The sequence below is a fragment of the Protopterus annectens genome, chromosome 5.part0 (genome assembly GCF_019279795.1).
Source record: "Protopterus annectens isolate FY-2018-M chromosome 5.part0, PAN1.0, whole genome shotgun sequence".
NCBI lineage: Eukaryota > Metazoa > Chordata > Ceratodontiformes > Protopteridae > Protopterus > Protopterus annectens.
The window spans coordinates 1,366,729,435-1,366,750,655 of NC_056735.1; the positions used below are offsets into that span (position 1 = coordinate 1,366,729,435).

The 21,221-nt window shown below is 38.2% G+C and overlaps 1 protein-coding gene across 1 annotated transcript in view; it reads left to right on the forward strand.

The window, feature by feature from the left end:
- Positions 1–21,221, forward strand: part of TMEM126A (transmembrane protein 126A) — a 385,068-nt gene that overhangs the window by 209,458 nt on the left and 154,389 nt on the right. The window contains exons 3-4 of the mRNA XM_044071173.1: positions 1,236–1,429; positions 20,735–20,849. Coding sequence (XP_043927108.1) covers positions 1,236–1,429; positions 20,735–20,849 — 309 coding nt within the window. The remainder of the gene's footprint in view (positions 1–1,235; positions 1,430–20,734; positions 20,850–21,221) is intronic.

The window sequence follows — 21,221 nt, forward strand, 5'->3', positions numbered from 1 at the left end:
CATGCCACAGTACTATACTTTATCATTGAAAAACATAAATTTAAAAAAATGGATTGCGTCAAGTGATGATGCATAAAAGACAGCATGTATTGGTCAGCTTCCTTACATGTAAGCATTTCACTGACCGCCTTGATATACAGTTTGACTATATTTTGAGAAATGGTTCTTTGACGGTGACCCCTAACCGGGAAAAGCCGAAAGACAATTATTATTTATTCTTTGACAGACAGTGAGTCGAGCATAAGCAGTACTGCTCATCTAACTTTCTGGCCACAGTCTGCTGGTGATGGGTAGGTAGCAGCATACCTGTCAAATGTCCCTGATTCTGGCTCAAATTTTAGCTCTGTCCCTCTTAATCCCTCCTAAAACTGGTGACTTTTGGAGGAAAGTTGGTGAATTAAACTTAATGATTAATGACAATAATTAAGAGTTGTAGATTTCTTTTACTTCACAAAATGTACATTAATTCATATGCTGTGATTCTGTGAATGTCTCAAGTTAATAGCACTAATATTTTAAGTGTCCCTGATTTTTTTTCTGGCTGTGTCCCTGATTCTGTTGAAATTTGTCCCTGATTGGTTGAGAGCTATGGGTAATAGCATTTATTAATCAACTGGCTGTTCTTTTCCGGTTCACTTTATATGGATCATCCCAGATTGCTGTTGCTTCCACTGCATAACATGGCCGTATAACACGAGTCAGGTACAAAATGTTAAACAGTAAAAGACTATTGAGTTGCCAGCCATGCTGTTAACTATTTTCAATGCTGTTTGCAGGAGCTGCCTTCCAAACTGTGCTGTCAAGGCAAACCTGCATACTCGTTCCAACATCTTGACAAGTTAACTGTGTGCCACCATCAGTTATTCTCCGCCGTTCTGGTTAGTGTTCAGGGAAATTAATATTCTCTCTGCATCAGAAGGAATTGCTACCCAATTTTATTTAACAGAGGTTTACTGCTGTATTAATTAGTTGTGCTGAAAAGTAAAAATATCCTGTATAGAAACAACTGGAAGCAGAGCTATATAGGAAGTAATATTTTTTACTTCTAATAAACTGTTTTTGTCACTCTTAAGATTATATTATAAGGTACAATGTTTAATGTATGTGTACAGGTATTTTTATAGCCTAAATCAAGACTAAATAGCAATAAAGTGTTTATGAACTATTACTGTCAGAGTAACATTCCTGATTTTGTGCGTTGTGGTTGTTTTTCTTCGTTATGGTTCTTTCTTTAGGAATTTCTTTTCATATAGTCCCATCTTCCTTGGAATTAATGGAGCATTTGCAGGACTGATAGCGAATAGTTTGTTTCGGCGACTCCTTAATGTCTCTCAGGGCTTTATCACATCAAGTTTGCCGATGGCAGCGTTGCCGTTTATTACAACAGTGGCAGCTTACACTGGAGTTGTTTCAGATGCTTTGCTGTCAGGTAAGTCCCTTGTAGTTTACAAGTTTGCATTTTGTATTTTATAGAGTTTTAGCTTAAAAACGGAATATTAAGTTCTGGTTATTACCTAAACTGATTCACAGCCTGTTAGTCATTTAACATTTTATGTGAAAATGAATAAGAAATCTAATGCTTTTGCAGAATGTGAAACAGAATCCCATGCTTGAACTAAATATTTAAGTTGCTTACTCATGTTTTTTATGTCATTTTAGAAGCTGACACTCGTTTAATGCAATTTTGGTATTTGACAGTCAAAGTTTCTTTAATTAATAGGTACATTATCTCTGAGGCACATAAGGCTGTGCTTTTACATTTTTCAAGAAAAGCCAGCATATAGAGCTTGGTCCTGACACAGAAAGGTATTCAGTTATAAATAGAGCTTGTTGGAATGGTTCTTCATGGTGGTTTAAGTTCAACCAGTACATATTGTATCAAAATATTTAGTGAACAACCATGTCCTTTGTGGTATAAAGTTGCATAAGCACTTCAGGAATTCTTATTCAGTATTTTTTCATTCAGAATATCACAAGTGATTGATTTTCCTGCCTGCAGGTTGTTGTTTTACACAGAACATCGGTCAGTGTCCACCCCTGCTATGTACATACATAATGTATATATACACACACACACACACACACACACACACACACACGTATGAAGTTGTATTGATTGTTGGATTGATTGTATGTTCTTGTCTACATATGAAGGATGGCAACCTCAATACTGTCCAATTTGCTCTGTGGAAAGAATCACATTTTTTTTCTTAATAAAAGATAAACTAAAAATGCTATATTTTAATTCCCTTACTGTCAGTGCAGTAAAAAAAAACTGTATCTGTGGGCAGACCTTTACATTGACACTGAAGTTTTCTAGGAAGTTAACATGAGAACAGTCTGGTAAGAGAGAGCTTACAGAATTTGTTTTTCATCATACAGTGGATCCACGGTGTAAAGTATAAAGCTCTGATTATGGTACAGGTGACCAGAGTTTGATTAGTAGCTTTGGCACCTGAAGGAGCTGACCAGGGAGGATGGAAGTGAGCTTGGTCTACTAGGTGTTACCCACTGTAGACTGATTCAGCTGAGTTTGCACAGTCGTGGTGCTTTGTACCAGTAAGCTGATTAGAATCTAGTATGTAGAAGCAGGCTTCCTCTTGGGATACTGCAGTAGTGGGTTCTGCATAGCTGTTCAATGGAGGGAGTGCTTTCTGTAGTGAGAGGGCAAACCACTCCCTAGAACCAGCACGATGGCCTTCTCCCTACCACCCAGCTTGTACCTGGGAACAGAGATCCAATTGAGATTCTCTGGTAGGAATGAATGGCCCATAGAGCTAATAACTAGTCTATCAATGCCCGGCTCATGTGCTCCTAGAATGAATGGGCTGATCAGGTGTCAGTATTCAAATCATCCGGGTTCAAGGTCCTAGGGAAAGAAAAAAAAATATCATTACACAACATGTAATCTCTGGTCATACTTCCACTTCTTCAGAACCACTGTCTTCTCTTTATTTCCTTAAAAATTATGTTCGTAGGTTTATAGGTTGATACTAGTTCATCTGTCTTTACACTATTTACATAGCTAGTATTACTGTTTTGGTTAATATGCATGAGTAGTTTATGCTATTAATGTAGACTGTGCATGGGCGGTAAGAGCCTGTCTCCTATTAATTTGCTGATTGAGAGTAAGGGGTTCTTTCTCCATGTGTGTGAGGAACCATTAGTTGTACAAAGACATAACAGGTATAGGAGGATTGGTAGGGTTGCCACCTTTCGTTGTGGCTAAAATGGGACATAGGCCACACCTGCCATAATCTCACACTTGTCCCACCCACTTCTAGCCCATTTTATGACATCATTGTCACATCAGGCAAGAGGGACACCCTCTTTCCATTCATAATTTCTTTTTACTTTGCTTTTTGTAAAAAAAAAAAAAAAAAAAAAAAAAAAAATAGAACAAAAAACATAGCAAATCCACCAATTTAGCAAACTCCGATGGTCTTATTTTGTTTAAAAAAAAAAACTGAAGTTTGTTTAGTGTTTTCCAGACAATTAGTTTGCTTTCCGGATAGTCTGGAAAAAAGATGGGTGGCAACACTAAGAATATGGTCTTTCCTGGCCCAAAAAAACAAATATAGATTGCCACCAAGGAGTCTGGAGAAACCAGAATATAGAGAGACAGATGGTGGCCAGTCTGTCTGGATAACTATTTTAATACTATGCATCTGTTCATTCCTAGATCACTTTTATCAGTCAAGCTGAAGTATTTTTCTGTGGTTAGGCGCTCTTCCTTGTCTTTTGTCATTATCCATAGATGTTTGCTTAGTCTACGAGCACTTAAGATCTAGCTATATCTCAGTGGCATTTGAGACATTTGAGAAGGTTGTCCTCATAGTTACAATATACTGCCTCTTAGCTAGAAGACATACACCCAATCCCATGTGTAAAAGCAGACCCATTGAACCTAGAATACTGTCACAAAGTGTGATGAATTTGACATACAAAATGCAGCTGTTCATCAGTGACACCTCAGTAGTCCCACCCCAATGTGGTCATCTGCACTTAATTGTGTATTAGAGACCAAGGCTGCATCAACCCACCCCCTTAAGTCACACAATTAACTTCAAAGTTATAGCACCTTGGGACACCAAGTTATAAAATGCGTCAGTTATTTTCCAACCAAGGAATTGAGCTTGACCAGCTGGGTCTTGCTGCAGGTCCAGTCCCATCAAACACCCCTTTTTCCAACTTAAAATAAATGAAAGCAGACTGATGTGTAAATTGGTAAATCTTCAAAAATGATATTTCCACTTACAAGATATCAAGTTACCGTTAGTTTTAGTAAGGAGAAATGTCTTGCATTGTGAACTTGAAACCAGAGTTGCAGCATTTTCCTTGTCCCATCTGTTTTTATATCAGCACAGCAATTTCAAATGCTGTTTGCATTTTCCTTCCCCAGCACCACTTGGTAAATTCTATTTCCATCCCCATATGCATCGTCAGTTATGTATAGCAGTACCAGCTGTAGACTGCATTACATTACCCTTATAAGCTGATGCTGCTTCAATTAATCCTAGCACTAAAGCTTTGCAGTAATAAAGCTGTGCATTGCTAATGTGCTTCATCTTTGTTTCTTTTTTGACATTACTTGATGTGACCCAGATGGTCTAGAGACATTTTTTACACTGCTGAGTGACTAGCTTTGATGACTAGCTTTGAAGTGGCACATAGTCGGTACTCCATGTCCTTTTATCTAGAGAATACTGTGCACCACAGCTTATTCATAAAGTGAGTGGTCTACAGAATTCTTTCCCCAAGTAGACACCTCCCAGAGTTTATGCTGTTGCCCATGACTGCATTCATTTTTGGCTGCATTCTGTTTGCAGACCTTCAAAAGCTCAACTGAGAGTTAGGTTTGAATGCAGTACCTTCTGTCCTTTTTGTCGAAAGACTGAGCATGTTTGTGAGAGATGCATGGAATCCTAGATAGACAAAGGAAGAACATGCAAACTCAAAACAATAACCAGAGGTTAGGATTGAACCCTGGTCTTTGGGTCTGTGAGGCATAGGTTTTAACCATACACTACTGTGTCCATTTTTAAGTGACCACCCAGAATGAGGCTGTGTACTAACTTCATTGCAAGTCCACTGTAGGGCCTTGGAGCTAATAAGTGTCTCAATATCTGTCCGCTGCTTACCATATAAAGTAGGTTATTTCTTTTCTCAAAGAAGAGCTATGAAGTGGGTGCTGTTGTGTTCTGTTCCTTTAGTTACTCTCCATCTCTTGTTGCGTTCTGTTCCTTTAGTTACTCTCCATCTCTTGTTGCGTTCTGTTCCTTTAGTTACTCTCCATCTCTTGTTGCGTTCTGTTCCTTTAGTTACTCTCCATCTCTTGTTGCGTTCTGTTCCTTTAGTTACTCTCCATCTCTTGTTGCGTTCTGTTCCTTTAGTTACTCTCCATCTCTTGTTGCGTTCTGTTCCTTTAGTTACTCTCCATCTCTTGTTGCGTTCTGTTCCTTTAGTTACTCTCCATCTCTTGTTGCGTTCTGTTCCTTTAGTTACTCTCCATCTCTTGTTGCGTTCTGTTCCTTTAGTTACTCTCCCTCTCTTGTTGCGTTCTGTTCCTTTAGTTACTCTCCATCTCTTGTTGCGTTCTGTTCCTTTAGTTACTCTCCATCTCTTGTTGTGTTCTGTTCCTTTAGTTACTCTCCATCTCTTGTTGCGTTCTGTTCCTTTAGTTACTCTCCATCTCTTGTTGCGTTCTGTTCCTTTAGTTACTCTCCATCTCTTGTTGCGTTCTTTTCCTTTAGTTACTCTCCATCTCTTGTTGCGTTCTTTTCCTTTAGTTACTCTCCATCTCTTGTTGTGTTCTTTTCCTTTAGTTACTCTCCATCTCTTGTTGCGTTCTTTTCCTTTAGTTACTCTCCATCTCTTGTTGCGTTCTTTTCCTTTAGTTACACTCCATCTCTTGTTGCGTTCTTTCTAGCTGTAAAGAATCATCTTCTCGTTGAGTCATCTTGAAATTGACATTGCTTAGCTGAAGACCAACCAAGTCAACTTTATTTCCAACAATATTCTGATGTGAAGTTCAGGCTGCTGCCCCTTTTGCTATAAATGTGGGTACAGTTTTCTCCCCTTCATTTAATTCATTCTATAAGTAGTATCTCACTAAAATATTTTTTTCTACCGGGGTGCTAGTAGTTTCCCTTTCTCTTTCCAGTAATTATTTTATGTTCTTTACCCTTGGAGTCCAGCTTCTCTTTCTGACTGACTTTCTGCCTTAATAAAACGGGGAGAAGCAATAGACTCAGTATCAGGTTCCCCATTTCACTTTTTCATTCATTATGACACTCACAAACTTCTTCCTTGGTTTCTACTCCTACTTAGTGTATTCTTGGGGTCTATATAAGTTCACTGAAACAGCTGAAGTTCGAACACCGTATGTTCGAACTTCTAACCACGAAGTACAAAAACATTGAATTCTTAGAACAGTGATTTTTTTCCCTGGGAAAATAATTGCTGTTCCAAGAAACACACACACAACACAAGCACATCAAAAAAACAGCAATCCACACACAAACACTTAAAATCCTACATCTAACCCTACACTAAACTGTACATACACTACTATCTATCCACTTACCTTAACCCTAAGGTCTGTCACTATCGCACACTCACCTGACCAGCGTCCTCACCCTAACTCACCTATCCCGTCCTAACCCTAAAGTCTGTCACTATCGCACACCCACCTCACCCACGCCCTAACTCACCTAACCTGTGCCCGAACCCTAACGTCCACACAATCGCACACTTACCTGAACCCGACCCGTAACTTCCCACCACAGTCCTGATAATCACGAAGCCACAGAAACGGCTCATCGGATTCTTTCCCTGGGAGAGAATTCGGTGTTCCGTGGCTTTGCAATAATCAGTGTTTGAACTTCACAGTTCGAACATCTGGTGTTCAATCATCAGCCATTTCTACGGACTGATATGGACCCTATTCTTGACTATGGGCTCTTCTCTGCGAGTCTGCACATTGACTTTTAATTCTGGAGACATTTGGTAAGACTGTGTCAAAATTCTCCAGCCCTTCTAATGCAGTGTCAATTCTTAGTTTCTTTTCTGTTTTCTCACCCTATATCCTGTTCTTTACTGGGGCTGTACATTTCTGGCAATATTTACTTATTATTTATTTTACATTTGTTAACCGGGATAGTCCACTGGACACAGGTCCATTTTCAGTGGAGGCTCTGAGAGAAAAGCTCCACACATATAAATAACATGTAACAAAAAAACTACAAAGTTTACAAAGTATATTTAGATACAAAATGCGGTGAGTCTTAATTAATAGTAGTATATTCATACACAGCAGTCACAGTTAGTGAAAACAAAGAAATCTAATAGTTTCATTAGTCTAGAGAGATATATATAATGACCTCAGTCATTGTTGGAGGGAGTCACGCTTAAACCAACAATTTCTTAAAGGTTATTGGGGTTTAAACCATAACAATCTATTTTATTATATTGTATGTATTTCTACAGTAATAGAATATAGACCTATTGGTTCCTCTTGAGGTGTGAGATAGTTAAAGTGGTGTAGGGTCTAACATAGTGGGAGGCTCTAGCCTGGTGAAGTGCAAGAGCATAGCCAGTTATTAGTGAGATGCAGTTTTAATGCTTTTTTTGAACTGTATGAAGGATGCCATAGTAGTTATGTTATAGGGTAGAGCATTCCATAGTTTGGATACATAATTAGAAAAGAGGGCATCACCTGCTGTATTATTTGACTTGGTTACTGTGAGAATAAGTTTGTTAGTGGAGCGAAGAGTGTTGTCATTGGTGTGGAGTTGAAGTAGGCTTTGCAATGCAGGGTTTTTCTGGTTGATATAAAATTTTATGGGCCAGAGAGAGTTGGTTGTAATGCAGGAGTTGAGAAGTTCCAGTCAGTTGAGCAGCTTCAAGGATGAGCAGTGGTGAAATCTAAATGGGGAGTAAGAGGCAAATCTAGCTATTTTGTTATAGCAGGAGTCAAGCTTAGCTAGGTCTGCTTTTCTAAAGTTGGTGAGAATAAGTGAGGCATAGATGAGGGTAGAAATTAGGTGAGTGTGAGCTATAGTAGCTTTTGTTTGTTGGGTAAGGAATTGTCTATTTCTATAGAGGTTACCTAGTTTTTTGTGAACTTTTTTGGTGTTCTGGAAAATATGAATATCAAATCTTAGATTATCAGTCTCGATGCCCTGGAGTGTGGCCTGTGGAAGAGATAGCAGTTTTGTTACTAGACATGATATTAAAGGTAGAAGTTGATGAGGTGGACCTAGTGGGTTTAAAGAGTAGTAGTTTGGTTTTAGCAGGAATACTGCGGTGGTGGTGCTGCTGCGGTAGCGTTGTCTCCTCACAGTAAGACTTTGTCCTGTTCGATTCTCAGCTAGAGCGTCTTCTGTGTGGAGACATGCGTGAATGGGCGTACCTTCGTTGAAGGTTGTGCATCAGGGCTGGCAACTCGGCAAGTAAAAATCCACTGACAATCATTAGCGGACTGGAGTTCCGCTGTGGCGACCCCTAACCGGGAAAAGCCGAAAGACACAACAGTTTGGTTTTAGCAGGGTTTAAGATGAGTTGGATATTGGATAGCTATGTTTGTATAGAGAGGAAATATTCCTGAGTTCCTGTAGTGAGGAAGCTGCACAAATTAATGTAGAATCATCAGCGTATTGGATGACAGATGCTTTGGGAGTGGAGGAATGAAGCTTATTGGTATAGAGGGTGAACAGCAGAGGACTTAAAATAGAACCCTGTGGAACACCAAGATTAACTGGGAGAAGGGGGGGAAGATTTCTTGTTTCTACAAGACTACTTGCTGACGGCCAGCTAAATAGCTCTGGAACCAGGCTATGGTGGGAAGAGAGAGTCAGTTCTTTGCTAGGAATGGCATGTCTAACCATATCGAAGGCCTTTGAGAGGTCAAGAAAGTGTCAGAAACAAATTTACCAGCATTTCTATGAGTGTTTACTGTATTGGAGAAGGACAATAAGGCAGTGGTGGTACTATGGAAGTGTTGGAAGCCATGTTGGGTGTTTGATAAGAGCCTGTGTGTGTGTGCAAGTAGTGAATCATTTGGAAGTGTATGCACTTTTCAAGGATTTTTGCTAGAGGGGATAGAATTGCTATAGGTTGGTAGTTTGTAAGCTCTGTGGAGTTGCCTCCTTTATGTAAGGGGATTATGTGAGATATTTTCCATATCTCTGGGACGGTGAGAGGGATCTGTTAATTAGAATGGCTATAGGGTAGGCCACTGCATCAGCATCAATTTTTAAGAATTCTCCTGGTAATTTGTCAGCAGCCAGAGTATTGGGCTTTAGTTTTTTGAGGTACTTTTTTATCCTATCTATGGAGACTGACTGGAATTTGAAGGAGCTATTCCTTATGGGAGTAGTGATGGGGTTCAGAGGAAGGGTCTGTGTGTGTTGATTTTTCTGTTGGTTGGCTAGAGTCAGTATTGTTTCAGTAAAGAATTTATTAAATTGAGTGGGAATGATGTCAGAGTTATTTACTAAGGTGGGAGAGGGGATACCAGTTTTGCCTGGTAGTAGTAATTTGTTAATGGCTGCCCAAAAATTTTGAGGGCTATTTTGGTGCTTGATTTGAAGATTGGAGTAGTAATTAATTTTGTCAAGTTTTACTACTTTCTTAGCTTTATTCCTATTTTTGTTTTTCAGCTGGGGACTTAACAGTTTTCCAGTGATCCCATGCTTTATCTCGAGCTTTGAGGAGGGCTTTGGTTTCTTTGGTAAGCCATGGAGTGGGATTAGATCTGGTTCTTATGGTTCTGGGAGGGGTGTGAAGATCCAATACATTTAAGAAGGTGTTATTAAAGTAAGTAACTGCCTCATTTAATTCCAGGTATGGCCGAATATACTCCCTCTCCCCAGTATCATCCATACTGGGTAGAGTAAGTTTAAACTGGGGAAAGTCTTGGTTAGTTATTCTATCTTGTGTTAATTTCTTTTTGCTTCTGCCACAATATTACATGTTCAGTAATAGCACAGATTCTACCCTTCTAGTGGTTGGAAGTTCAGCAGTCTCACATTCCATAGGCATACTTTCAGATGCAGCTTGTCGGCTAGCATTAACAGTTTTTGCAAGTGTGATATTGCTAACAGTAACCTTGCGGTGTTTTCCTATATGCCTTTTTCTAGAAAATGTAATAAAACAACTCAGATGGTAATAGTTTATTTTTTTATTTATTTAACATATTTTTCTTTTTTTTTATCTTTTTCTTGTTTGCAGGCAAATGAACATGCATGGGTGAGCAGTTGTTACTAGCACTTGATGCATTATTTAGGGTTTTCATTTTCATTTAACAACATATGTACTAAAACATCTAGCTGCAGAGAAGACTAAGGATCACTCTAGAATACTCATTTTCTTAAGTAGTGAGAAAGGGCAATTAAATTTATTTACAGTCTAGATCTCTAGAATTTTACTTGTATTATTTACATGAGGTTCTGGCAACAGTTTCAAAATGTGCACATCCATCTTTGGCCTCACTAATTTATCCATATGGAATTTCCAGTTGTGCAAAGTAAAAGACTGTGTCACAGGTAAATCCCCAGCCTCGGCCAAATTTTGTTTCAGTTTCTATTAGTTGTGCATATAAGCATCCTTAAAGTCCATCTAAGCTTTTAGTGAGTCCCTCAAATATGAGGGTAAAATCCTGGTCCACTGAGTTTGGGGGCAGTTTTCTGTAGTTTGTATCTCTCAAATGTTACTAGATAAGCTAAAGTGGTGGATTAAGTGTACCTTGGGCCATGGGCTGTTTTTAAACCATCGGACTCCTGTTGCACACATTTTAAGAACCTTGCATAAATGCATGTGTTATTTTTAGCTTGTCCATCCCCATCTATGAGGCTGTGGAAAGGATCATTATGGAATTAATAAGTAAGGACATAGGTAGGTAACTTACAAGCTCTTGACCCAACCCTGTTGGATTCATCAAAGGTAGATCCTGCATACTACCCTATCAGCTTCTTTGAGAGGGTTTACTGAAGCAAGGAGTGAGATCAGGTCAGTACACACCACATATCTAGAATTCACAAAGGCATTCAACACCATCCCTCTGTTGGGTATCATAGACAACTCTCATAAATTTAAGTCCCTATGTAACTCATTGGATAGCAAATTGGCATTCAAATAGAGACTGAGAAATTAGAATGGGTGGCTCTATCTCCCCCAAAAGATCTGTCACTAGAGTACAACTGTAAATTTAGTGCTATCATAAACACCCTGGATAACACCAAAATCTGACAAGAGGACGTTTCCCAAAGTAATAGCTGGTGTCAAAACCACGGATTAAAACTAAATGCTAAGAAATCATATCCTTCAGCAATCCTGACATCTGTTGTAATTGTCTCATTCACAACATACAAAGTGTAGCACCACCTGAAGTCCATAAGTGAATAGATCTATACAGGAAGGAATTTTCCCATCTATTTGGAAGATATCTTATATCATCCCACTACACAAAGGGGGTAAGTCCAACGACCTCTCTAATTTCCGTCCTATAGCACTCTTATCACCTATAGCTAAAATTATGGAAAAATGTATTCACAAACAACTCCTTAACCACCTCCTACACAATAATCTACTTGCTAACTGCCAACATGGATTCAGACCTTCACATAGTACTACTACAGCCTTACTCTCCTTTACCAACTCCATTAATTGTAACCGTAACAACTACATCCTATCATCTTCAGTCTTCATAGACTTATCTAAAGCCTTTGACATGGTTAACCATAAACTTCTTCTGCATATTCTTAAATCACTCTCACTTGATCCTCCTGCCTTAACTTGGTTTACATCTTACCTAGAAAAACGTCAGCAAGCAGTTCTCTGGAAAAATACTTTATCTAGTCTACTCCCCATCTCATTGGGAGTTCCTCAAGGCTCTATCCTAGGCCCGCTTTTATTTTCTATCTTTATAAATGACCTCCATCTAGCTATCCCAAACACTATCTGCATACAATATGCTGACGATTCAACTATTATCTGCTCTGCCAATACACAAACTGAACTACAGTCTATCACACAAAAGGCTTTTACTACTGTCGAGCAATGGTTCACTGATCGCTGCCTACTGCTCAACCCTAAAAAAACCAAACTGCTATTATTCTCACCTTCCCATAGATCTACCCCTCTTAACTTTACTCTTACTTCCGGGTGGCCTAATGGTTAAGGTGTTTGCCTTACAAACACAAGCTGCAGGGTTTGAGTCTCACAAGGGATAATTGGCTAGGCTTAAAATGGCTCGCAAGGGCAGTTAGCTTAGTACTAATCTATGAACCTATGAACCTATGAACCTATGAACTTCCATTGACAACACCATTATTTTCCCAGAAATGACTACCAAACTACTAGGAATAACCATTGATATCAACCTCAGCTTTGATACACACATCAACAATACTATCAAATTAGTTAATAAGAAAATAGGTTCCCTTTACAGAATCAAAGCCTTCCTTTCACCAGACGCAAAGACAATCTTAGCCAGATCCCATCTAACCTCTTCTCTACTATATGCATCTGCTATATTCACTAACCTTTCCAAAAACAATATCAATAAACTAGCACAATCTTACCATAATATTGCTCGATTTGCAACAGGAACCCCATTTAAAACTCACCACTGCCTGAACCTAAGAGAACTAGGTTGGCTTGAACTCCCTAACCAACTCCTATTTCAACAATTCCAAATAGCTCATACAATCCTATACCAACCAACTAAAACACCCATACTCACTAACCTCATTTCACCTTACAATAACCTGAAGCATCTACGTTCTTCCAACAAGCTACTGATAAATATTACCAAACCTAAAAATTCAGCTGGAGATTGCCTTTTTTCCAACTCTGTTGGAAAAATGTGGAATAAATTACCCTCTGATATCACATCTTTGTGCTCTCTCTCACTTTTTAAAAAACAAATAAAAAATCATCTCAACAAACACTGGCTATGCTCCTGCACCAACCCAGGTTAACTCACTCCTTCCTCTCCTATCCTATCTATTCTTACAGTAACTTTATATGTATGCTTTCAAAAAAAAAAATTTTTTGGTTTGCATTTTTTACATTAATGTTCCCTACTTACTGCTTTTTTATGTAAAATTGTATGTAACAATGTCTATGTTCTGTTTCCTATATGTTTTTTTATATCTGTAATCTACACTTGGAGCTTTTCTCCCCGGGCCTCTACTGAAAATGGACATATATCCAGCTAGACTAGCCCGGTCAACAAATGTAAAATAAAAATAAATAAAGTGTAAATTGCATCCTTCATTAAAGGTATTCATTTAAACCAGGGGGAAAAAAGGGCACCCAATTTAATAATCCATTTTTTCTCCAGTTTATTTAGCAACTGGTGCTATCCTGATTTATTATTACTGTTTTGTTGTATCCTATCAATCACTGTGAATCTAAATGTGGCTTTAGAGTGTTTTTGTGTGTGTTTATAAAGCGCACTTGTTAATTTACCAGTTCTGATGTCACTGAAATGTTCTGGTATTCTGAATTTGACACACCTGGATGTTTGTCCCACATATAAGGCTGAACAGTTGCAAGAAGCCATATAAATCACCCATTCAGACTGGCAATTCGCAAAAACCTTTATGGAGAATATCTGTCCAATATTTTTACTAGTAAATTATTTTGTCTTAGACATGTTCTTACAATGAGTACAGTGTCCGCATGGAAAACATCCCTGCACAGGCCCCACCCTTCCAAAGTTATTTGTCTGGGGCTATTGTCAGATCTGTTCACTTGCTTATAATGGTTCAAAAATGAACCAATATTCCTCCCTCTTCTATAGGAAAAATTACATGTGTTCTCTAACAAGGTGCTAAGCTTATTTATATATATATATATATATATATATATATATATATATATACACACACACACACATACACACACATGGATGAGATCGACATATGGAGAAGATATCTGGATGATTGCTGCTTGGTATGGAGGTCTGATATTGCATATCTCAAGGAGTTTGTCACATATTTGAATGACAACAAATGGGGCATTCAGTTTACGATCACGTATGACATTGACCAGATTACATTTTTGGATGTATTAATAACTAGGAATGCAGACCATACATTGACAACTGAGGTTTATTGGAAATACCCTGAATACAACTCCTTCCTCCATGCCTCCAGCTTTCATCCTCCTCATATATGAAGGAACATCCCAAAGTCACAATTCCTATGCCTGAAGAGGATTTGTTCTGATACTGAGTCTTATCATACATATGAGTCTGATTTGATTAACAGGCTCAGTGACTGAGGATATAAGAAAGGGGACATCACTCAATGCAGATATTGTGCTGCAAATCAAGATAGGGAGACCCTACTTCAGTACAGGAATAAAAAACAATGTCAGAAATCCCAAATCAGATTGGTGACCACTTATGGGAGAAATACGGATGTCCCTATTAACAGTGTCCGCAGACATTGGAACATCCTATTGGCTGCCACCAAGCTTAGCACCTTGTTAGAGGACACGTAATTTTTCCTTTTCCATGTGGACACTGTACTCATTGTAAGAACATGTCTAAGATAACCAAAAAAGAACAAGTTGAACCAAGAAGTAACAAAGTCCAGCACAACAGGACCCGGAAAGCTACAACCAGGCAATATTATTATCAAATTCCTTTTGCGTGGCCAATACCAACACAAATGCAGCTTGATAGTAAAGCTTTTATTAAATCCACTTCACGATGCTGAATGCAATAAAAAATATATACAACCAAGCGCTTTCACTCAGCTACTACCGAGCTTTATCAAGGTGAAACAGATAACCGCTCCATTTCTAGTAATTTATACTCTTTGCAAGGTCACTTGACCTAATTCATTAAACCAATTTCAAATAAAATACATAAATGTAAACTTTTTCATTAGTAAAAATTATTACTGCATATAAAAACTATCATAAAAATGACTTTTCATTAATTAACAAAGAAACTTGGACCACTTAATGTATATAATAAATAAAACCAAAAAACTTTTTTCATATATGTATCCCAGTTAAAAAAACAAGTTATTATATCTGATTCAGTGTAATCTCACCTAAAACATTCCTTAGTTTAAGCGTATCTTACTGAACTCAAATTGCAACAGAACCAACATTAATATAACTAAATAAAATTTTGGGCTGTTACAATCTAGCTTGTCTCATTTTTAAGACACTATTTATATTAATGTTTTCATTCATACCAGGAAACCTGCTGGCATCAAGTTTCAATTGCCAGAATAATTCCCGATAATAATTCCCGATATTCCAGTCTGGTTTCCCAGCTACCACCTCTAACATCCGGTATAATTTGTTCAAGTATAATAAATTTTATACGCATATTTTCACAAGTCAAGGAATGTTTATAGGTTCATAGGTTCATAGGTTTATACTAGGCTATCTGCCCTAAGGCATTTATAAGCCTAGCCCAAATTTTTGTGGCTTACGCCACCCCTTATATGAAAAAATACTGTGCCCATTAGTTTGTTGTGCCTCTGTCCAGCAGTGACACAGAGATGATTCCCGGGGTAAACCTACGATCTCCCATCCACAGGTCTAGATTTCTCTTGAACAGAGTCAGCGAGGTGCTCTGCCTCACATGGACCGGGATTTTATTCCACAGCATAGGGAGTCTCTGAGTGATAAATCTATCCCTCCAGCACGTCCTATTTATATCCATGCTAAGGTATAAGTCACTTGCTCTAGTGGTTTTGGTGGATTTGGATTTTTTGAGGTGGAGCATGTCCATTAATTCCGGGTTGGACATGGCCTTGTATGTCAGGCACATGTCATCTCTGAGCAGACGGTATGCGACTGAATAGAGCTGGAGTTTCTTCAATCTGGCAGCATATGACAGATTTTGGAGTCCCTTTATCCTTTTGGTGAGGAACTTTTGGGGTCTCTCCAATTGCTGCAGATGTCGGGTGAGATACATCCCGAATGGGGCATCGTACTCGATCATTGGTCTGATAAGTGAAGAGTACAGGGGAACAATGACCTCACTAGATCTGCATGTGAATCCCTTCATGATCAGGTGGGCAATGTAGAAGGTCTTTCTAACCACTTTAGCAATGTGAGTGTCAAAAGAAAGGCCACTGTCAACCTGGGTCCCCAGGTCCCTGATAACCTCTTCTGTGCTTAGTGGATTGCCACCTATATGGTAGCTTGGGGTTACCTTGTTTTTCCCGAAGGGTATGACTATACATTTTTTGGTGTTTAACTTCAGGCCATGGCTCTGGCACCAGCTATCTGTTTCCGTGAGTCCCTTCTGAAGGATATCGGTGTCTGATGCACTTTCCACTATGGCGCCCAGTTTGCAGTCGTCTGCAAACTTTGTCAGCCAAAGTCCTCCTATGTTGGCCTGTACTTCTGAGATGTAGATGCCAAACAATAGGGGGCCAAGGACCGAGCCCTGTGGGACACCACTTGTGACCGGCTTGGAGTCTGACACAGCGCCAGCAACTCTAACCCTGTGGGTTCTGTCCTTAAGCCAGTTTGCAACCCATCTTGTGACATATGGGTTTACATTTAAGCTGGTAAGTTTTTCTACAATACCCGAGTGGGGTATTGTGTCGAAAGCCTTTGCAAGGTCAAGGTAGGCTGTATGGACTGCCTTTCCCTCATCAATGGCCTTGGTGACTGTTTCAAGAAGTCGACCAAGTTCAAAAGGCATGATCTTCCCTTGACAAAGCCAAACTGGGTCGGGTCCAATGTCTGCAAGTCCCCTATATCTTTGTTTATGAGCTCCATTATGATCCTCTCCATAGCTTTGCAGACTAGACTTGTTAAGCTTATGGGGCGGTAATTACCAGGGTCCGTAGAGGCGCCGCCTTTGTGGAGTGGGACAACAGTTGCCGTACGCCACTCCTTGGGCACGTATCCTGTGGTAAGGCTGAGATTAAACAGCTGCCTTATGTGCGGGTTTAATTCCTCATTTAGCTCGTGTAGCACACACAGTTTATAAAAAGCATTACTTTCCTTATGGTTAGTAATATCATTAAAATGTTCATATACTCTTCTTCTTAAAATTCGTTCAGTTTTACCTACATAAAACCCTTTACAAACCTCACAGAACCCCAAATACACCACACCTTTCACTCCACAATTGTAGTATTTCAAGGGTTTGTACCTGAATTTCCTAGAGGGCAAATATAATGTCCCCCCATTTAACATAGCATAGCATTGCCTACAGTTCCCACAGGGAAAAGTTCCAAGCTTCTTTCTTGTTCTATCCTGTTTGATGTCTTGTTTGGCCTCCAGCAATTCTTTCAAATTCTTATCTCTTTTCCTAACAAAGTGAGGGCAAGGTGGAACATGAAGTTTTATATCTTCCTGTAAGCTAAGAACAGGCCAATACTTATGAATAACTTGCTCAAATTCATCTGAGTTCGCTGTAAATGTGTACATAAAACTATTTTTAAGTTTGGAGTCATCTTTGGTTGTTTTTTTAAAATCATTTTTCAAACCAGTTCCTAACAAGGGAAAATGTAATCTATCCCTCTCCGTGCTAACCTCCTGAATCATTTCATTAATAAGGGCAATTGGATACCCCTTTTGAAGAAAAAAAACTTTTTAAGGTTCAAATTTCTTCAAAAAAGGCCTCCAAGGTACTAGACATCCTAGATCCCCGTATTAATTGCCCCTTTACTATACCTTTCTTTTGGTAACATGTCTAAGATAAAATAATTTACTAGTAAAAATATTGGACAGGTATTCTCCATAAAGTTTTTTGTGAATTGCCAGTCTGAATGGGTGATTTATATGGCTTCTTGCAACTGTTCAGCCTTCTATGTGAGACAAACATCCAGGTGTGTCAAATTCAGAATATCAGAACATTTCAGTGACATCAGAACAGGTAAATTAACAAGTGCGCTTTATAAACACACACAAAAACACCCTAAAGCCACATTTAGATTCACAGTGATTGATAGGATACAACGAAACAGTAATAATAAATCAGGATGGCACCAGTTACTAAATAAAATGGAGAAAAAATGGATTATTAAATTGGGTGCCCTTTTTCCCCCTGGTTTAAATGAATACCTTTAATGAAGGATGCAATTTACACTTTGGACTTCAGGTGGTGCTACACTATATATATGTGCATGTGTGTATGATTAATCTAATGCACTGAAGAAGGCTTGACAGCCGAAACCGGTTTGCTTAATTTTTAGCCTTTTGTCTTCCTACCAATAAATTACTTTTTGCCTGTCACTGTTTGCTGGCTCTACAAGTTTTTTGAATGCATTTGTTTTTTTGGAGCCGGGCAGCTACCGTACGTGCCGGGGCCTGCTCCCTTTTAATTCAAAGATAGAACCTTCCAAATTTATTACACCTCATTTTCAGACATGGGTATATTTAACACTAGTGTGTATCTGGGCTCCATTCATCGCCTTTATTTTCTCCCTAGTTATCGAACTCTTAACATTTCTAGACACACTGACAACATTCATATGAATAAATCCAACAAAACCCATCAAAATCTTTTAGCTCATATGCAATCAAAATTTTCTCAGTTATTTGACTAGCTTCATAAAAGTAAGCTACTTTTGAACAACTCAAATCTTGCCACCTGTTCACCACTATTACTCATAGACCTTGAAGAAAGAGCATCTGTAGCAGAAACTAGCAGTTACCTCATTCTCACTTTGGATTTTTATCTCACTTTTACACTGCACACTGACAGTATCATCACTAAAGATTTATTACACCTCAAACTATGCTACTGTATACATCCCTAAACTTCTGTCACCCAGGGTGAGGGCAGCTATAGTGAAAAATGTGTTATTTCCAAAAACTGAATATGATTTAGGTCTTTCATGTATACATTCTCCCTACAACACTCAAAACATGTACACAATTTTGAAAACAAGATAATCTGTTTGCTTTTCTTGCAGATGTAAGAATGCATCATAATGATCTACTAAAATTTATTAACAGGTTGTTGATTAAGCAAAGGGTCTCACTGCTTCCTGCAGTCTTCTTATTCAAACTACATTACTTCAGTTAATGTCTTGCTCTAAAAGGAGTCATTAATACCATGGAACAAAAGCATAATCACTAAGAAATAACCAGAATGACTTTTATATCTTGGCCTGCTCAAAATTCAAAATCACAATAGGTAATAAAGCATTCTCTTGACTAGGAAAAGCAATGTGGAGCCACCTTCCCAATGATGTAAAAAACAATAAAATACTAAAACAACTTAAATCATCCCTGAATGAACAGCTACAGAAAGATACCATGTGCACTTGCATTTACAGTGCTTGATAAAGTTTGTGACAAGCCCACTCTGCTGTGAATATCTGTGCTAGTGGTAGACATAATGTAATGTTTTCTTTGAAAATCTACACATACATGTTATGTTGTATGGTTGCTTATTATACCCATTTTAGTTGTTCCATTCTTAGCTTGTATTATTGTAAATATCTGATATTGTGTCTGTTACTTTTACCTTCTTCAGTACCAGGGTCATGACTGAAAAGGATCAGTTGAGCAGTTCAGTCACCCGGTTAACAAGTGCAGTCAGTCAGTCAATCAGTAAATAAATCTCTAAATTATAGTCAACAGGGGAGTTCCACAAGATCAGTATTGTCTTTTATTTTCCCTTCCCTAACAGATTTCATTTGGTACAGTTATCTAGTTATACAATGTTGCCCTTTTGACTAAAAAGAATACCATTAGTGCTTCTGTAGGTAGAAGGCAACAGTGTAATACACTAGATGTTTTTTAATAACATGCTTTTTAATGTTAAAATCAATCATGCTTTAGAAGCAATGGCTCATTTGTATCAATCAAAATGCAAAGATTTATAGTAAATTAAACTTTAAAATTATTTTATCTTAATTTTGTCAGATATGAAGATAAAATTACCATTGTTATATTGATATCAAAGAAGTTTAATGTCAGGAATTAACAAAAATCTTTCTGATAAGAGCTTCATGCTTTGGCAAGAGTTGATTAATTTGTGTATGACTGGAATGGTATGCAGAATTTGTTTTATCATTCTCATCAGTGTAGTTTCTATCTGAAGTCATAGCCGTTTACTTCACCTTCAAGACCGATAGATTTGTTACCAAAGTATTCATTCAGATTACATGGAGATATTCTTCAAGTTTAATCACATTTTTATTCACTTACTTTTGAGCATCTTGCATAGAAAGTAATTTAATATTTAAATAAGTCTCTTTTCATAAACGCGTTCACGCAGTGTTATTTAGACATTGGCACTATTTTGTTATGTAAATATTTGTAATAGTTCCCTACTGAGAAATATTTTAAAAGGTTTAAGATTTCTGTACTTAGTTTTAATTAATGACATTATTTCTATTTATTCGAAGTGAATTCTCATTAATGGTATTTAAAAAATGTTGAAATGCATGTAAAAATATGTTGCTGTTGTGTAGACTTTCAGTAATGTGTGTGTGGATATTTCCCCTGTAGTATAGCAAGTGTAATATTAATATAAGCGAAGAATGTGCTGCTAGATCATAAAACTGATTTCTTAATACTAACTGACACAGTTCCTTTTTCAGTGTGTTAAGCCAAAATAAATGTAGCAGAAACATGTGGGTGTGTTGTTTCAGACAGTTATTGTTGCTATCCAAATGCTGTTATGCATTTCTTGCAGCTAAGAAAATCAGGATTGTCATTTATATTTGCATGTTTTAATAATGAATTTGTAGAGTTTCTTAAAGTTATTTTAATTAATTTTTAGGTGATCTGAACTGTCAAATCTGTGCTGTGGTTAGAGGTGGATTAGTTGGTTCCGTTGCTGGCGGCCTTTATCCTATACTTTTGGCTTTGCCCGTAAATGCTGGTCTTGCTGCCAGGTATGTTCACTTTTTTCATAATTGTTCCTCACATTGATTCCATTGTATATAGTGTCTCTGTGATGCAATGGATAGCACATTGGTGTTTTGGTAAAAGACATTCAGAGGTAGTGGGTTTGAGTCCCACTGCTGTCAACGTTACTCCTCTCCCCTCCTACATTACCGTATCTACTACCTACATGTACTTTCTGTCCCCAGATCTTCCATGAACAAGTCCTCAGGGCACTATCCAAGGCCAAGAACATTACTTCTTTGGAGCCAGACTGAAACAAGAACTTTTAGACCCCATACAGAAGCGATTCAACATCAGCCTCCAAACAGGCATTTTGACATACAAATGGCGGACAGCAACTGTCATCCCTTTCTACAAAG